This window comes from Ptychodera flava, chromosome 4, assembly GCF_041260155.1.
Source record: "Ptychodera flava strain L36383 chromosome 4, AS_Pfla_20210202, whole genome shotgun sequence".
Lineage (NCBI taxonomy): Eukaryota > Metazoa > Hemichordata > Enteropneusta > Ptychoderidae > Ptychodera > Ptychodera flava.
This window is the reverse complement of record NC_091931.1, coordinates 16,464,729-16,479,776: the sequence shown is the minus strand read 5'-3', so window position 1 is coordinate 16,479,776 and position 15,048 is coordinate 16,464,729. Positions and strand designations below refer to the sequence as shown.

General features: G+C 40.7%; 1 protein-coding gene across 1 annotated transcript in view; it reads right to left on the bottom strand.

Moving 5' to 3' along the window:
* The window catches only part of LOC139131014 (neuropilin and tolloid-like protein 2), a 30,009-nt gene extending 15,276 nt beyond the window's left edge, over window positions 1-14,733 (bottom strand). The window contains exon 1 of the mRNA XM_070696914.1: window positions 14,663-14,733. Coding sequence (XP_070553015.1) covers window positions 14,663-14,678 — 16 coding nt within the window. The 5' untranslated portion in view covers window positions 14,679-14,733. The remainder of the gene's footprint in view (window positions 1-14,662) is intronic.
* Between the last annotated feature and the right edge of the window lie 315 nt (window positions 14,734-15,048).

Genomic DNA, 15,048 nt, shown 5'->3' with positions numbered 1-15,048 from the left:
ACAGAGCTGGTCAGTTTGGTGATCCATTGTGCATCAGTGTGGAGAGTAGCGAGGGTAAAGTCTTTGGTAGCCACTCTGTCAAGGTATTCGATGCAGACGGTGGATTCCTCTTCTCCTTTGGATCCAATGGTAGTGCTGATGGTCTGTTTAAATGGCCTGAAGGGATATGCAATGATCAACACGGCAATGTCTACGTCTGTGATTACAGCAACAACCGAGTACAGAAATTCAGTTCATCAGGTACATTCATCCGTCAGGTTGACTGCGGTACAGAGGCACTGCAGGGTCCTGTCGCGGTATGTGTCACAGGGGAAGACCCCTTCCAAACAATTATCATTGTTGAGCAAAGTGCTCATAGAATCAGAGTGGTGGCACTGTAAGTTTTATCAAGTCGAACACCAAATTAATAAACATAATCGCCATCTTAGGCAAGTGGTATGGGTACTTCAAACAGAAGTGCCGATGGGAACAAGACAATTGTGATGTGTTGTGTTAGAAGGCGCCTCGCGAACAGATTTTCAGACTCAAGTTTAGCAATTTGTTTGCAGTCTGCCGCTCGCGAGGCTCATTTTAAGCGTTATTTTTACCGTCTTAGTTTTCTGAAATTTAAACATTTTATTTTTCGCCATACAGTTGGGCGTGGCCATTTTCAATTTCAAATTTCGGTAAATGTAAAGGACTTTGTTTCTCCAGTGCTAAAATTTGCACGGTGACCGCGATTTCTATTTTTGCTTTGTTAAGAGAATCGTTGAAACTATCGTTTTGAAACGTTTGAGCAAAAGTCTCACTAGTGAGAGGCGACAGCAAGAGAATGCCGCGTAAGTATAGATGTCGCCGTACACAACATCTGATTTTAATCAGATTGAGCAAAATTTTGTTAATTTCGAAGCACGTACTTTACCCGACAAGATTTGGTGTGAAAAATGACCAAAATAGGACCTTGGGAACGACTGAAGATTGGATGATACATCATTGGTTGCGAACTGAAAGGGATTTCCTTAGGGGCTCTGCATAAAAGTGATTGTACGACATGGATTCCCTAGGTTACCAACAATTCAAATAAAATTTCTTTGTCTCCACTCTGATCTTCAATCTTGTCGGACCGTGATAGAGCTTTGTTAATTGAACATGACGTCTGCTCTGCCAACAGACCTAACCGTATTTGAATGACATTTATCGACTGCAATAGTGAAACAATGCAGTGCCGATCCCTATGGTCCGTCTTACAATTCCAAAGGACTCAGAAGGCTAAGGATCAACTCTCGGTGTACACAGCAACAAGTAGAGCACAGTAAATCAGTTCTTAAGACGCCAGCATCGAAGACTGACTACTGACAGAGTCCCTACTTGGTCCGTTTTTGATGTTTGTCGTAGGGATGGATACAGGGAATTAAGGAAGTGACAGAAAGAGTTTGTTAGCTTTTGTACTGTTTTTAATTTTTACTTGCGAGTGTGTATGAAAGCGCAAAAGTAGATCATAGAGAGGTTAAATGCAGACACACCTTTTTGTGTCTTTATATTGAGCCAAAGTTATAATAGGGTAATAATATGTGATAATACGTGGAAGTTATGATGAGCATATTCCTGCCAACGAATATGTAAATTCGTTTACAGGGCAAGGAAATAATATCGTAAAGCAGTTGTTTATTTGTACCAGAGAACCACTTTATTCGTATAAAATGAAGCTGCAGGATAAGAAATCGAAAATTTGTAAAAACGGTGATTTATAACGTTTCCGCAAGTGGCAACATCACAGAATGTACTGGCTAATCTCAGACAATGGGATAGGGTTCCCGAAGATAACCAATCAGATCAAAGAAAACTACACAGACTTGAAAAAAAAATCTTTCATAATGGCAGATTGTAATAAAGACTGTCAAGTTCTATTAATTTCATCAGTTATATATTGGGAAATTTAGGATGTGTGATAAAGAACAATTGAAACCACTTATGCTTTGTCTTGAATAATTTAAAAGTGTGAAGTTGTGACTGTCATACACGTGTATGATGTGTTTGTGTGTGTGTGTGAATGTGTGTGTGAATGAGAACGACCTACACACGTCCATCACATACATACATACATACATACATACATACATACATACCATACATACATACATACATACATACATACATGCATGCATGCATGCATGCATGCATGCATGCATACATACATACATATATACATACATACATACGTACACACGTACACACGTACATACATACGTACACACGTACGTACGTACGTACGTACATACATACGTACGTATACGTACGTATACGTATACGTACATACGTACATACATACATACATACATACATGCATGCATGCATGCATGCATGCATGCATACATGCATGCATGCATGCATGCATGCATGCATACATACATACATACGTACACACGTACATACATACATACGTAACACGTACGTACGTACGTACGTACACATACATACGTACGTATACGTACGTATACGTATATACCTACCTACCTACCTACCTACCTACCTACCTACCTACCTACCTACCTACATACATACATACATACATACATACATACATACATACATACATACATACATACATACTTCACTGAGTTGGCTAGGCTAAGATATATATTAACGTAGGAAGACAAGTTAAAACACTAATTTGTTTCCACTGATTGAACAAAAATTATGAAAACATGTTATCGATACAGCCCCGTTAGAATGCAGTTAAGGAAATTCAAGGTCATGTTGTATACTATGAATTCCACCACGGTAAAAAATGATCCTCCTTAAATGTACTTGATACGTAATGTAACACATCGACAGTCAAGATCACCATTTAGTGCAATGGTTTTGTTTCTTTTTTGAGGGGGTGTGGGCAGAACGGGAGCAGCATGAAACTTTGTTGTTGTATTCCCTTTCAAATTATTGTGAAAGTCAATGATGATATGTAATACAATACAAAGACAAATCTAATCCATACAGGTATTTAATGATTCACAGAAGACATCTCTCCAAACAAAAAGTCGTCGAACGCGTTAGAAAATTTATCTCAGTCATCTTAATCGGACCATTCGGCGATAAAATAATCATAAAAATTATAAAATCGACGATTATGTCATAATCTGAATGACATCCTCATGGGCCTGCGACCAAAGTACAAAAACATTTCACATGAGATTTTTAGTTGAGAAATTGAAAACCTCCATGATAATATGCTTTTCTAATCGTTATTACTCATCTGATTGAGCTCATCTCTTCCAACCTTGGCACGTAATGTCAAAGCGTAAGTTTCATAATAACCTTACATGTATGATGATGATGTATGATGCTCCTTACATCCGTAACTTTGACGCTAACTGCGCTGTGTCATGGCAACGTTCATCCAAGGTCACCACAATTTTGTTCCTGATTTAAAAATCGATAGTGGAGAGGCAGGTCAGTGACACGCGTCTGACGGCCTGTGATTCTACAATACTGATTCTGAAAGAACTTGAAACTGTTTAAGTTACGGACAGAATGTTTGTAATTCGTATAAGGTGTTTTCTCTAGCGGTTGTAGATCTCCATAGTTTTCGCCGATAGAATGAATATTAATTTTGAATATGATATATTCTTCGTTTATGACTTACCAATAGAAAAATGAAAACTTTGGTAAAAGAGCAATACGTCATTTATGATCAATTTTCCGATCTGATTTTTTATTTATTTTATTTATGAAAATTGGGACATACGATAACAGCAGGATTAATCAAAAGAAGAGCGCTAAAACACAATGAAAAAAGAAATAAAGCAGGTTTTTATTTGGGAAATATTTAAACATCAAAATTAGGGTAAACATAAATCACGAAATTTCTGGGAAAATATTACAAAAACCTCGTTCCGAGGCTGGAGAACGTCAATGAACAAAGTTGGACATTGACAACATTCTGAGTAAAATAAAGATCAGCACAGCGCTGACTTCTCCATAAAATGCCCCTATTTCTCATACAGTGCAAGTCTACCTGTGATTTCAACATTTTTTTCTGAAGCAAAGTGCAAATTTACACAGGTATGATAGAACGTGTCAAACGGTGTCTACTTCAACAGTATGTCCAAGTTTTACAAATTGAAGTAGCAAAACGTATCCGTACATGCTATGATCTCTTTGAGCTGTATGCTGACCTTGGAAACTCCTTCGTATATAATCATGCCCCTTTGTACTTTTCGGTTGATGGGTTAGAATTATCTGTATCGACGTCCTTCGCTTTCACCTAGAGTAATATTGCTGAGATTTTGAAGATACCGTATAACACAAAAGTCCAGGCACACACAATACAACCTGTCTGCAATCGTCACTTGACCATGGACAACATATAGAAAGGAGACCGGATCTACTGACCATAGCTTGACCATTGCTCCGATGTTTCCAACCCTTGAGGAATTTAATTTGGAAACGCTGACGCCTGATGGCGCTGTCGTTCGAACAGCATCAACGTTTGTACGGCGCTTATCTGACAAAAATAACTAATATTACTGCTTGTAGCCTTACTCATTTGTGGAAAGTAATCCCTCACACAATACTTCGTCAGTTAAAACACACAGACGAAATCTTAATTAGAGCAGCCAAAAATCATGAAATAGCCATATAATGGTTAAAAAATACAGTAAATTTCACTGATTGCGTAAAATCGAGCACCTTAATTAATCACTGTGTATATATCGATCAACACACAGAGACTAGAGGAGATGGCACGAGGTCACACGAGGTCGTCCGCTCTCACGGTGGCGGGCGTATCAAAATCACCACAATGCCAAGCAGCTAGCAGAGCACTTGTGTTGTTGTTTTTGTCACCTTCCTCGATCGCTAATTTTGCCATTTAAGTACATAAATTATACTCAATAAACATGCAAGTGGATGAGAAGAGAAGCACCTACATGTAAAAATACCGTGGGGCTATCTCCATGGTCTCTACTACAGTAGGCCTACAGTGAGCGAGCCCGAGCCCGGCCGATGGAAGAACAACCACAACAAAAAAAGAATTTATTAGGCCTACATGTCAACAATTTGAGAGCAGTTTACAGAAACAAAATCCTTCGTATAGAAGACTTCATACTAACGTTAAATTAGCACACTCCGTGTACACAACATCGTACGAAGCACAGGCTCTTGGCACATTGCTGGGATAATAATCGTATTTAATATGTAGAATGTCTATATTAAACCTGATTATTCAATAAAAGAATCACCCTACGCGATATTAGTGTAGGCCTATAGGCCTACATGTTGACTGGCATTGTACCTAAGCTTATGGCTGCCTGGCTCGGGCCCGCCGAACGCACTGCATAATCATCAATGTGTAGAATGTCTACATGACTTCATTATTTATTGAAGAATAACGGTGCGTGATATTACTGTACATGTCAGCGAGCTTAACCGAGGGGCTGTAGAGCTCTGCATGGCTTGGGCCCGGCTTTGGTCCGTTGTCCACTGCTGCACAGACATAAACTCAAGGCGTGAAACTAAATCACAGTCCGATTTCATAAATCAGCGAAATCTACGAACTCTGAGCGTTTCCGGTGATAAAAACTGGTCAATGGTCAGGTGGTTGCATAAACAATCGATCGACTGGCTTCTTTTGCCTAAAATCATACCTTACCCTATGCTACTGGCGAGAAATCGTCCTGAAATGGGCTGGGCACACCAACCCAGCGCCGGCCATTTTGAATGAGCTGCATTCAATATACGCGTCCAATGAGAGAAGAGCAATGACGTCATCTGCCAAGGGTTGTATGCACAGGCGCATACATTGCATGCAGCTCATTCAAAATGGCCGGCGCTGGGTTGGTGTGCCCAGCCAATTTCAGGACGATTTCTCGCCAGTAGCATAGGGTAAGGTATGATTTTAGGCAAAAGAAGCCAGTCGATCGATTGTTTATGCAACCACCTGACCATTGACCAGTTTTTATCACCGGAAACGCTCAGAGTTCGTAGATTTCGCTGATTTATGAAATCGGACTGTGATTTAGTTTCACGCCTTGAGTTTATGTCTGTGCAGCAGTGGACAACGGACCAAAGCCGGGCCCAAGCCATGCAGAGCTCTACAGCCCCTCGGTTAAGCTCGCTGACATGTACAGTAATATCACGCACCGTTATTCTTCAATAAATAATGAAGTCATGTAGACATTCTACACATTGATGATTATGCAGTGCGTTCGGCGGGCCCGAGCCAGGCAGCCATAAGCTTAGGTACAATGCCAGTCAACATGTAGGCCTATAGGCCTACACTAATATCGCGTAGGGTGATTCTTTTATTGAATAATCAGGTTTAATATAGACATTCTACATATTAAATACGATTATTATCCCAGCAATGTGTCAAGCGCCTGTGGTACGAAGCGCGAGGGTACTGCACTGCGCGCATGAAGTGCGCTGGCTAAAATGACTCCCCAGGGTATTGCTAAAAAGAGTTTTGTCAGATAAGCACGTTTTGTCAGATAAGCGCCGTACAAACGTTCGCATTAGTTGCGTCAGGGCTGCAACAGTTTCGATCGTAAACCGAGAGCTTATTGAAGCAAGCACAGTTTACGATCACAATAATTCGACTTACGACAAAAAGCAATACGTCTCGTCAAATTTCTTATCGCATCAAATAAAGGTGCAATAATTAAACGATTTTGTATAACGGGTGGAGTTTATTAAGATGAATCTTCAGTAATGTTATTATAGGCACATGCGCTTGGCACATTGCTGGGATAATAATCGTATTTAATATGTAGAATGTCTATATACGATTTGATTATTCAATAAACGAATCACCGCACGTGATATTAGTGAGGCCTATAGGCCTACATGTTGACTGGCATTATACACGAATGGCTATGGCTGCCTGGCTCGGGCCCGGCGAACGCACTGCATTAGAACCCTACTTAACACAGTTACAAGGTGAGAAAAGAAAATTACTCACCAAACTTCGCATTAGTAGGAAGGGTCTGTGCAGCAGTGGACAACGGGCCCAAGCCGGGGGCCCAAGCCGGGCCCAAGCCCTGCAGAACTCTACAGCCGCTTGGTTAAGCTAGCCGACATGTACAGTAATATCACGTACCGTTAATCTTTATTAAATAATCAAGTCATGTAGACATTCTACACATTGATGATTATGCAGTGCGTTCGCCGGGCCCGAGCCAGGCAGCCATAGCCATTCGTATATAATGCCAGTCAACATGTAGACCTATAGGCCTTATATCACGTACGGTGATTCTTTATCGAATAATCAAGTCGCGTTTATGCGAATAGATACTTGTAGAATTTTGAATATTAAACAAATGAAAACATAACGTCTCCCCTTTAATTTTAAAGTGAATAGTCGCGTCAGATTGACTTTCTTTTTTAAGATTGATCAAATGGAAACACTAACGTCACGTGGTCGGATTACCTCAGGTATTAAACTCAGTCAGTTCAGTGGTTCAGAGGTGCGCCATGAATATATCTGTAACCTCGGAATGTAAGTGTTGTAGCAAACAAACAGCAAACAACTGAGTCCCATAAAGAAGGAAGTGCCCGTTGATATGGTTACGAGTCGAGCACCCGAGGTGTGCTGTACTTTGATCGCCATTATCGCAGAATTACAACGGTGAAGATACTTTATACAAAAAGATATTATCCACTGCGTGACTACAGGAGCATTCGACAAACATTTTAGTACTGGCACTGGGGTATGGCAAGCCATGGATTTATAACTACGGTCAGTGTTGACGATGATTTTCTGTTTTGCGCGATCTGTTCGGAACTGTTCAAGAACGCTAAACTGTTGTCCTGTCTTCACAGTTTCTGCGAATGCTGTCTGTGTACCCTCGTCGAAAAAACTGGCGCGTTGACATGTCCAATATGTCGACGCACGTTCCAACTTCCTCATTTAGGCGTGACGGGGCTCAGGGCAAACGTTTTCGTCAACGAACTGGTGAAAAAGAAGTGTCAAAGTTCTGACTCTGCCAAATGTGAAGCCTGTAAGCTCGGTGAAGTGACCGACAGGTGTCTGGACTGTGCGGTGAGTCTGTGCATGACTTGCTCCGCGGCTCATAAGTTCATCCCAGCGACTCGTACGCACAGGCTTCTGTCTTTCGAAGAGTACCAGAAGACCAAGTCTGAAGACCCTGCTTTTGTTCAGCCACCGGTCTACTGTGACAGACATCTCAATCACCCGGAAACGTTCTACTGTGATTCCTGTGAGACCCCGATCTGCCTAGAATGCACGGTCCTTGATCACCCAAAGCCCGAGCACAGGTACAGATACTTGAAGGAAGCCGCATCAGAATTCACCGAGTATTTGTCGGAGGTGACGCAAGAATTGAAAGCCCGAGAGAGTGAAGCAATCGAAAGTAAGACGGCCCCATTCAGCAAAAAATAGAGTCCCTGAATGGATCCTATCAGAACACCAAGAAAAAACTCAGTGATCATGTGACCAGAACGGTAGAAGACATGGCCAAGAGAATTCGAGAAGACGGTGAAAACTTGCCAGAGTACTGAACGATGAATACGAAGACAGAAGAATGAATCTACGCGCAGAACTCAAGCAAGTTGAATGTATGCAAGACAGCTTGATCCATGTGCGGGACTTTGCCGAGAGACTTGTTCGCCAGGGTAACGATTCATACCTGATGTCGGCCAGAAATGAAGTTATGTCACAGACTCAAGAGCTGCGGAAAGTGAACGCAAAATGCCAGCCGACGCAAGATGACTACTTGGACTTCTCGCCTTCGAGTGATTTCTGTGAAGCAAAGACGGTAGGTAGATTACAGATGGAGCGACCAGAGAACTACAGCACTCAAAGCAATGACCAAGATGGTATGGAACGCGGTGATATTAATTGGGAATCAACGGTAGTCCTTGGTCAGAAAATGAGTGGGGACGACAACAACGATGCTGATGGACGCGATAAACAAGAAGCCACTACAGACGACGCTGCCCATTTCAATGCGGATGCACAACGGGAAGTAACGTTACTATCAGACCAGGATTCTGTGTCTGGCAACGCAGCCGAGACGAATGAACGCACGGAAGAACGGGCGGCGAGTGATGAAGCAGCCGAGGGCAAGACGTTCTTGTGCCCTGTGAAGCATCGCAAAATTACAATGCTTCAACTGAGGGCAAAATTACACCACAAAGAATGATGCACACAAACCGAGTGAAGTCGAATGTGGACATAGAAATGGTTCTGAAGAGGGAGAAGCAAAACCAGAGGGCGATTTGGCCACGATCGAAACTACAGCAGGTGCAACTTCAGACCAGACAGCATCGCCCAGTGAGGTTCGACGATACGCTGACAACATCAGCAATATTCCGAGTACAGGAACATCTCTTACAACGCAGTTAAAGCCAGAAAACAAAGCGTTAACGACGACAGAGATGTTTGAAAATAAAGAAAAAACGAAAGAGCTTGCCGACAGTGGAGATGGTATATCTAATACGGACACATTGTCCTCCGGAAGTCAACAGAATACGCATCAAGAAGAAGTGATGCAGTCAGACTCAAGTGACATGTTAGTCGATGAGATATGTTCTCGTCAAAGGATGGAGAATAGTTTGAAACAAGGGGCATCGAAGTCTAAGAACAAAACACAAAGAGACACCTCCGTTGAGTACCAGACCATCGGACCGAAAGGTTTGATCAGGAAATTCGGAGGGATTGGCTCTGGTATCGGACAGCTGAAAGGGCCATGGGGCGTGACGATGAGCAAAAGTGGAGATCTAATTGTGGGCGATACTGGTAACAAAAGATTACAGAGGTCCACTATGACGGGCGAATTTCGGAAAACAATCGAGTTTCCAGACTTTCAAAGGAGCTTCAAACCCGAATTCTCTGCAGTGTCCGCAGACGGTAACATTTTCACAACTGATGCAGGGAACAAACAAGTCGTGGTGTGCGACGAAGACGGCAAACTCGTCAAATGCTTCGGAAAGGGAGAGTTAAGACACCCGCGAGGTATAGCCGTCAGCCCTATCAACGGCAATGTTTACGTTGTTGATACTGATGCGGATTCCGTATTCATCTATCGACCAGACGGCGACCATATCAAGACCTTTGGAAGACAGGAAAATGCAGATGCCCGATTGTCAAGTCCGTGGTGCGTCGCCATTGATTACAACGGTAATGTGTTCGTGTCCAACTGCGGCAACCACACTATCAAAGTGTACAGCGCCAATGGCGACTTTCTCTTCTCTTTCGGCTCGCTCGGGAGCGACAACGGCCAGTTTTATCACCCGGAGGGTATCGCCACCGATATGTACGGTACGTGTATGTTTGCGACTGTTGGAATAATCGAGTACAGAAGTTCGACCTGTACGGCTCATTTGTATGCCGGGTAGACAGCCCCGCACACCATCTGAGAAGCCCCGTTGGAATTTGCGTCAACAACGACGAAGCTGGCGACGACCCCTTCGGACAGGTGATAGTGGTCGAGCAGAACAGTGGTCTGGTGAAAGTGTTCCATCAGAAAATCGAGCAAGTTGAATACATATGAATAATATATCTACCGCAGGAAGTGTGCGCTGTTCGACATGTACAGCACTCTTCTGTCCTCCAGCAGTCAATTTTAGTTTCATCTCACACATTGAAACAAAGATTTCATTAATGCACACAACAAACTGTGATAAGAATAATGTAAGCGTAAGGGATCGATATATCTAAAATGGAGAGTAACTGCAAAAGCAATATATTCACATATTAGAATATTACTCTCTTTATGACACTTTCATATTCGTGTCTGTATATATTAAAAACGAAGATATGGTAAGCTGACCACCTGTTGATTGCGTACCTGCCGGCGGTGAACTCTCTGCAAAATGGCAGATCAAGAATGTTAAACTATAATACTCGTAGGATAGGCCAGGGTGTACTCCGCAAACACATTTGATGCAACTTTCATTTTGAAAATTTTGTACTCATTGCTGATTTTCGAAGTGTTGGGCGACAAAAGTGTCATTTAAAAATTCACAAAAGTTAAATATGCTTTACTAATTGGTCATGATTGCCAAACTCTACATATCAAGCAGACAGAATTATTAAAAAAGAATATTTCTGGCTAGGATAAGGAGGTATTCTCTTACCAAAATTAATTCTTATATCAAGCTGGTCAAATGTAAACTAGGAAATTCATCGCAGAATGTTTAAAGTATTACAATCTCGAGGACTTGTCCTTTGGATATACACTTTCCTCACGAACAACACAAGGGGGCGCTGTAGGAGAGAGAATTTTGTGAGCGACAAGTTCCGAGTCGGGGGATGTTCACGATATAAGCTGACAGAGCAAGAGCGTATACCTGTATGAGACAGACCAGTGGGTCTTGGGAAGGGTTGGTCAGACTATAGACTAGAGGTATGAAAATCATTTTCCTCTTGCCAAGATTTAGTTGGGTTTTTTGCACTTGATACATTTTATTGGGTTTTCTTATAAGTATACAACACATTCAGGTAAAGAAATGTCTTTTGTCCATAAAATACATGGTCTATTTTTAAGTTCCACCGGCTGCAACACTCAGCCGGTTACACAGCAAAAAGTCACAGCCAATGTGCCCTTATTTATATTGTAACAGGTAAAAGGGTCTCAGATTCAAGTACACAAAGTGTTACATGTAAAAAGTTGTTCAGTTACAATCTTCAAAAACTGTCCCAAATTTCTGATATGTGAATTCAGTTTACTTTTTCTTGCAGCTATGTGAAATTCTATTTTTTGAATATTTCAGATTTCATTTTTCGTTTCTGTTATTTAGGAGTAAGTAGACCATCTTGAATTTTTCCTAATGTACGTTTTGCCGACACGTCACGTAATTTTTGCAAAAGCTGCATGCTTTACTATTTTAACGAATTTTTCACTTCTCGTTTTTTTTCCGTTTGTGACTGTCTATAATACCGCTTTTTCTAAATTTTATTATCATATGCAAGGAGAAAATTATTTGACAAATTATATTAGCTGTGTTGTTCAGACGAATAATGGATTATTTCTTGTTCCAGTTGAGGTATCTATCAGTTGCCTTGTACATTGTGGATGACACGACCAAGGAGGGATTGACCGACTCCGCCAACTTTGGAGAAATTATACGGTACCATTCATGAAATTCAAATACGTTTTGGGGGATTTCATTCAAGATGTACCGTGTTATGCATACTCACAACTAGCGTAAGGCGTAAGAAATCATTTGTGTTTCCTGTAACAAGCCCCAAGGAAGTAGGGTAGATCTTTCGGGAACTTTTTTATTTTTTATTTTTATTTCAGTGTAACCTATTATAAAAAGTAAAATTCGGCAAAATCATGAACACGAGGAAAAAAGTATGGGTCGAGTTTTAAATAGGGATGTCGGTTAGCCGGAAACATTGTGGCATAATGAAAAGACAGTTCAAAACCAAAGGACAACCAAAATTTTTCGACGAGAAGCTATCATTGAGTTGTCACTGAAAAGAATATTTTACAGGTTGATGGGCAAACACTTTTGCAAATGAAAAATTGTGCAAAAGAATATATTGCGATAAAATTCCATACTTTGTGGTTTGTTCTACAATATTATGTTAACACACTTACTGAATTAAATCGAGTGAACTGATGAAAAATTTCTAACCGATCGAAAGCAGCTGTCTTGTTTTTGCGTCTTTTTGTCTTCTTGGATCTACACTCTCATGGAATGTAATCAGTGTGTGGCATTGAACAAAGTCTATGCGGCAAGAACCAAAATTTGACGGTATTAGAAAGTCAGTGTCTATGACGTAGCTAAAACGACGTGTATTATTCTAGTTTTAATTCGATCTGATTGAATCCCAGCCCAGGTTTTAGACCGAAACGGACCAAGTTCATCTACCCATAGCCGGTGTATAGGCACCACTTCTCAAGACAAAGGTATTGCTATCTGAAGCGAAACAAAATCCCATATAGTTTATCAATCAGTTCATTGACAATCATCTGCGGCGTGAAACAATCGTCTTAACCAACTCAATGATTTTAACCATGAATTGATATATTTGCACTACAAAATACGTGCGACCGCAGACAATAATGGTGAAAAAAATTCTTGCATAATTGCAGAGTTGGCATTACATGTATAATCTCAGTGATCCCTTCAGAAATATACAGTCAGCATTGTCCTATCACATTATCCCCTATTCGACAACGCAAATGAGTGAACGAACCGTATAATTTCATAATCATCTTTGCTCTTTGCCAGGCTGTAGAATGCAAACAATGTAGTGTATGGAACACCGGGATAGCTGGTCGAATATTTAACACCAAGTACTGAAAATGCGAATAATTTACTATATTCTCAGTGTATTTTATTTGAAACTTTAATTCCTTTACAAAAAAGTTTTAAACTAATATCAGCGCAGCCCCCTTGAACCACGTCATAAATAACGTTTTTACGCCTGGCTCTACAGTCGTAATTTTTGGTCAGTCCTTATACTGTTTTGATACAATTCTAAAAATTGACAGACATTCTGTACGAAATCTCCGAACAATTTAGAAATTGACCGAAATTTTGCGAAAGTTCCCCAACACGTGACCAAATTTCTTATTTTGATCGCAAATCATCAATTGGTATAGTGATATTGCAGTCAGTTCAATCACATGGTCATTTTCTCGTGAACTTCGAATTAATTGTCATTTCTGTTAGATTTTATTCGCAGAATTGGATAAAAAGTCGCTTAAATTTTCATTGCAAGAAAAACGAAACATTTCTCCTCGAGTTCATTGATGTTTCAAAGTATCAAGACATCTCGGAATTAATTTAGTGTATCGCCACTTAGCAACGTTAATCAAGTCTAGGACCTCAGTAGGAATATTTTAAAAGTGTTGAAAATAATACATAGTATACCAGTACGCATGTCGGCTTTGAATCTGCAAGCTATTTTGAAAACTGTCACAAATTCAACATTGATTGCACGATTCTGAACTCTAAATGCAGCTGTCCCTCAGACAACTAACAAGATGGTAGTTGTTTTAGTTTGTACGGCTGCCTCCCTATGAAATGAGTAATAGCATTCTGAACTGAATGAAGAACAGCAAACTGTGCGATGTAACAAACAAAATATTTAAGTGTACAATAGACTTGGTTCAAGTCGGTGCATTTTCAAAAATAAAATCATTTTTAATAGTTGCTCTTGTATCTCTCCTATTTCATACAAACCTTATTTGGAATTGGTAGCCCAGGCCAGGGGTTTCCTTAGCGATTACACGCGTTACCTTTGAGTCTGCGCAGTAGTAGTGAGTTAGCTTCTGCCGGATCAAGGAGAAATTCCCTGTATAGCGTTCACTCCACTCATTGCGTTCACTCCACTCACGCGTTTCACATGAAAATAGCAGGCAAATCATCACGTTCACCCCACTCAAACATTCACAAGTCACAGACTTGAACCATGTCTAGTGTACAGAGAAATTTGCAGAAAAAAGTTTCAAAGTCTTGTTTCTCAAATAATACTTGTGAAATACTAAATGCATGATTATCTTATTAAGATGTCCCGTTTTAAGTCCTAAATATACACCTTGCTATCAGGAGATGAAAATATAGGCAAAGTTTCATGCATTCGTGAAGAAATGTTACAAAAAACGGAAAGAAAAAGCGTTCAAAGTCTGTGACCGCTCATAGACATATGCTAATAGACATATCAAACGAAAACACAGATATCGACAAAATACAGTGAGCTTGTAATTACAATCATCGTAGGACATCCCGACACTGCATATCGCAAGCAAGAGAACTGTAAATAACAGCAGCTCCTTAGCGAGTGTATCAGCGACAGCTCTCGCGTCCGACATCATCTTGGTCTGTGTTGAGGTCACACGCAGTGCGTACGGGGTCATAAGCTATTGTGTTGCTTTGTTCACATTCGTTCATTCGCTTTTATGTGCCCCCTGGGTACGTGTATCAAAATGAGACGAATTCCATTACAATTTTTATAAACAATACGCGCTCCTGCTTTTATCAGTCGAAGTCTTATAATTGTCTACAATTTAGGATGGGCAAAGTTATGCAATCTTTGTAAGAACTTCCCTCATGTGAATGCTTTTGTGGTACTGTAAAAATATCATGTTGAAATGC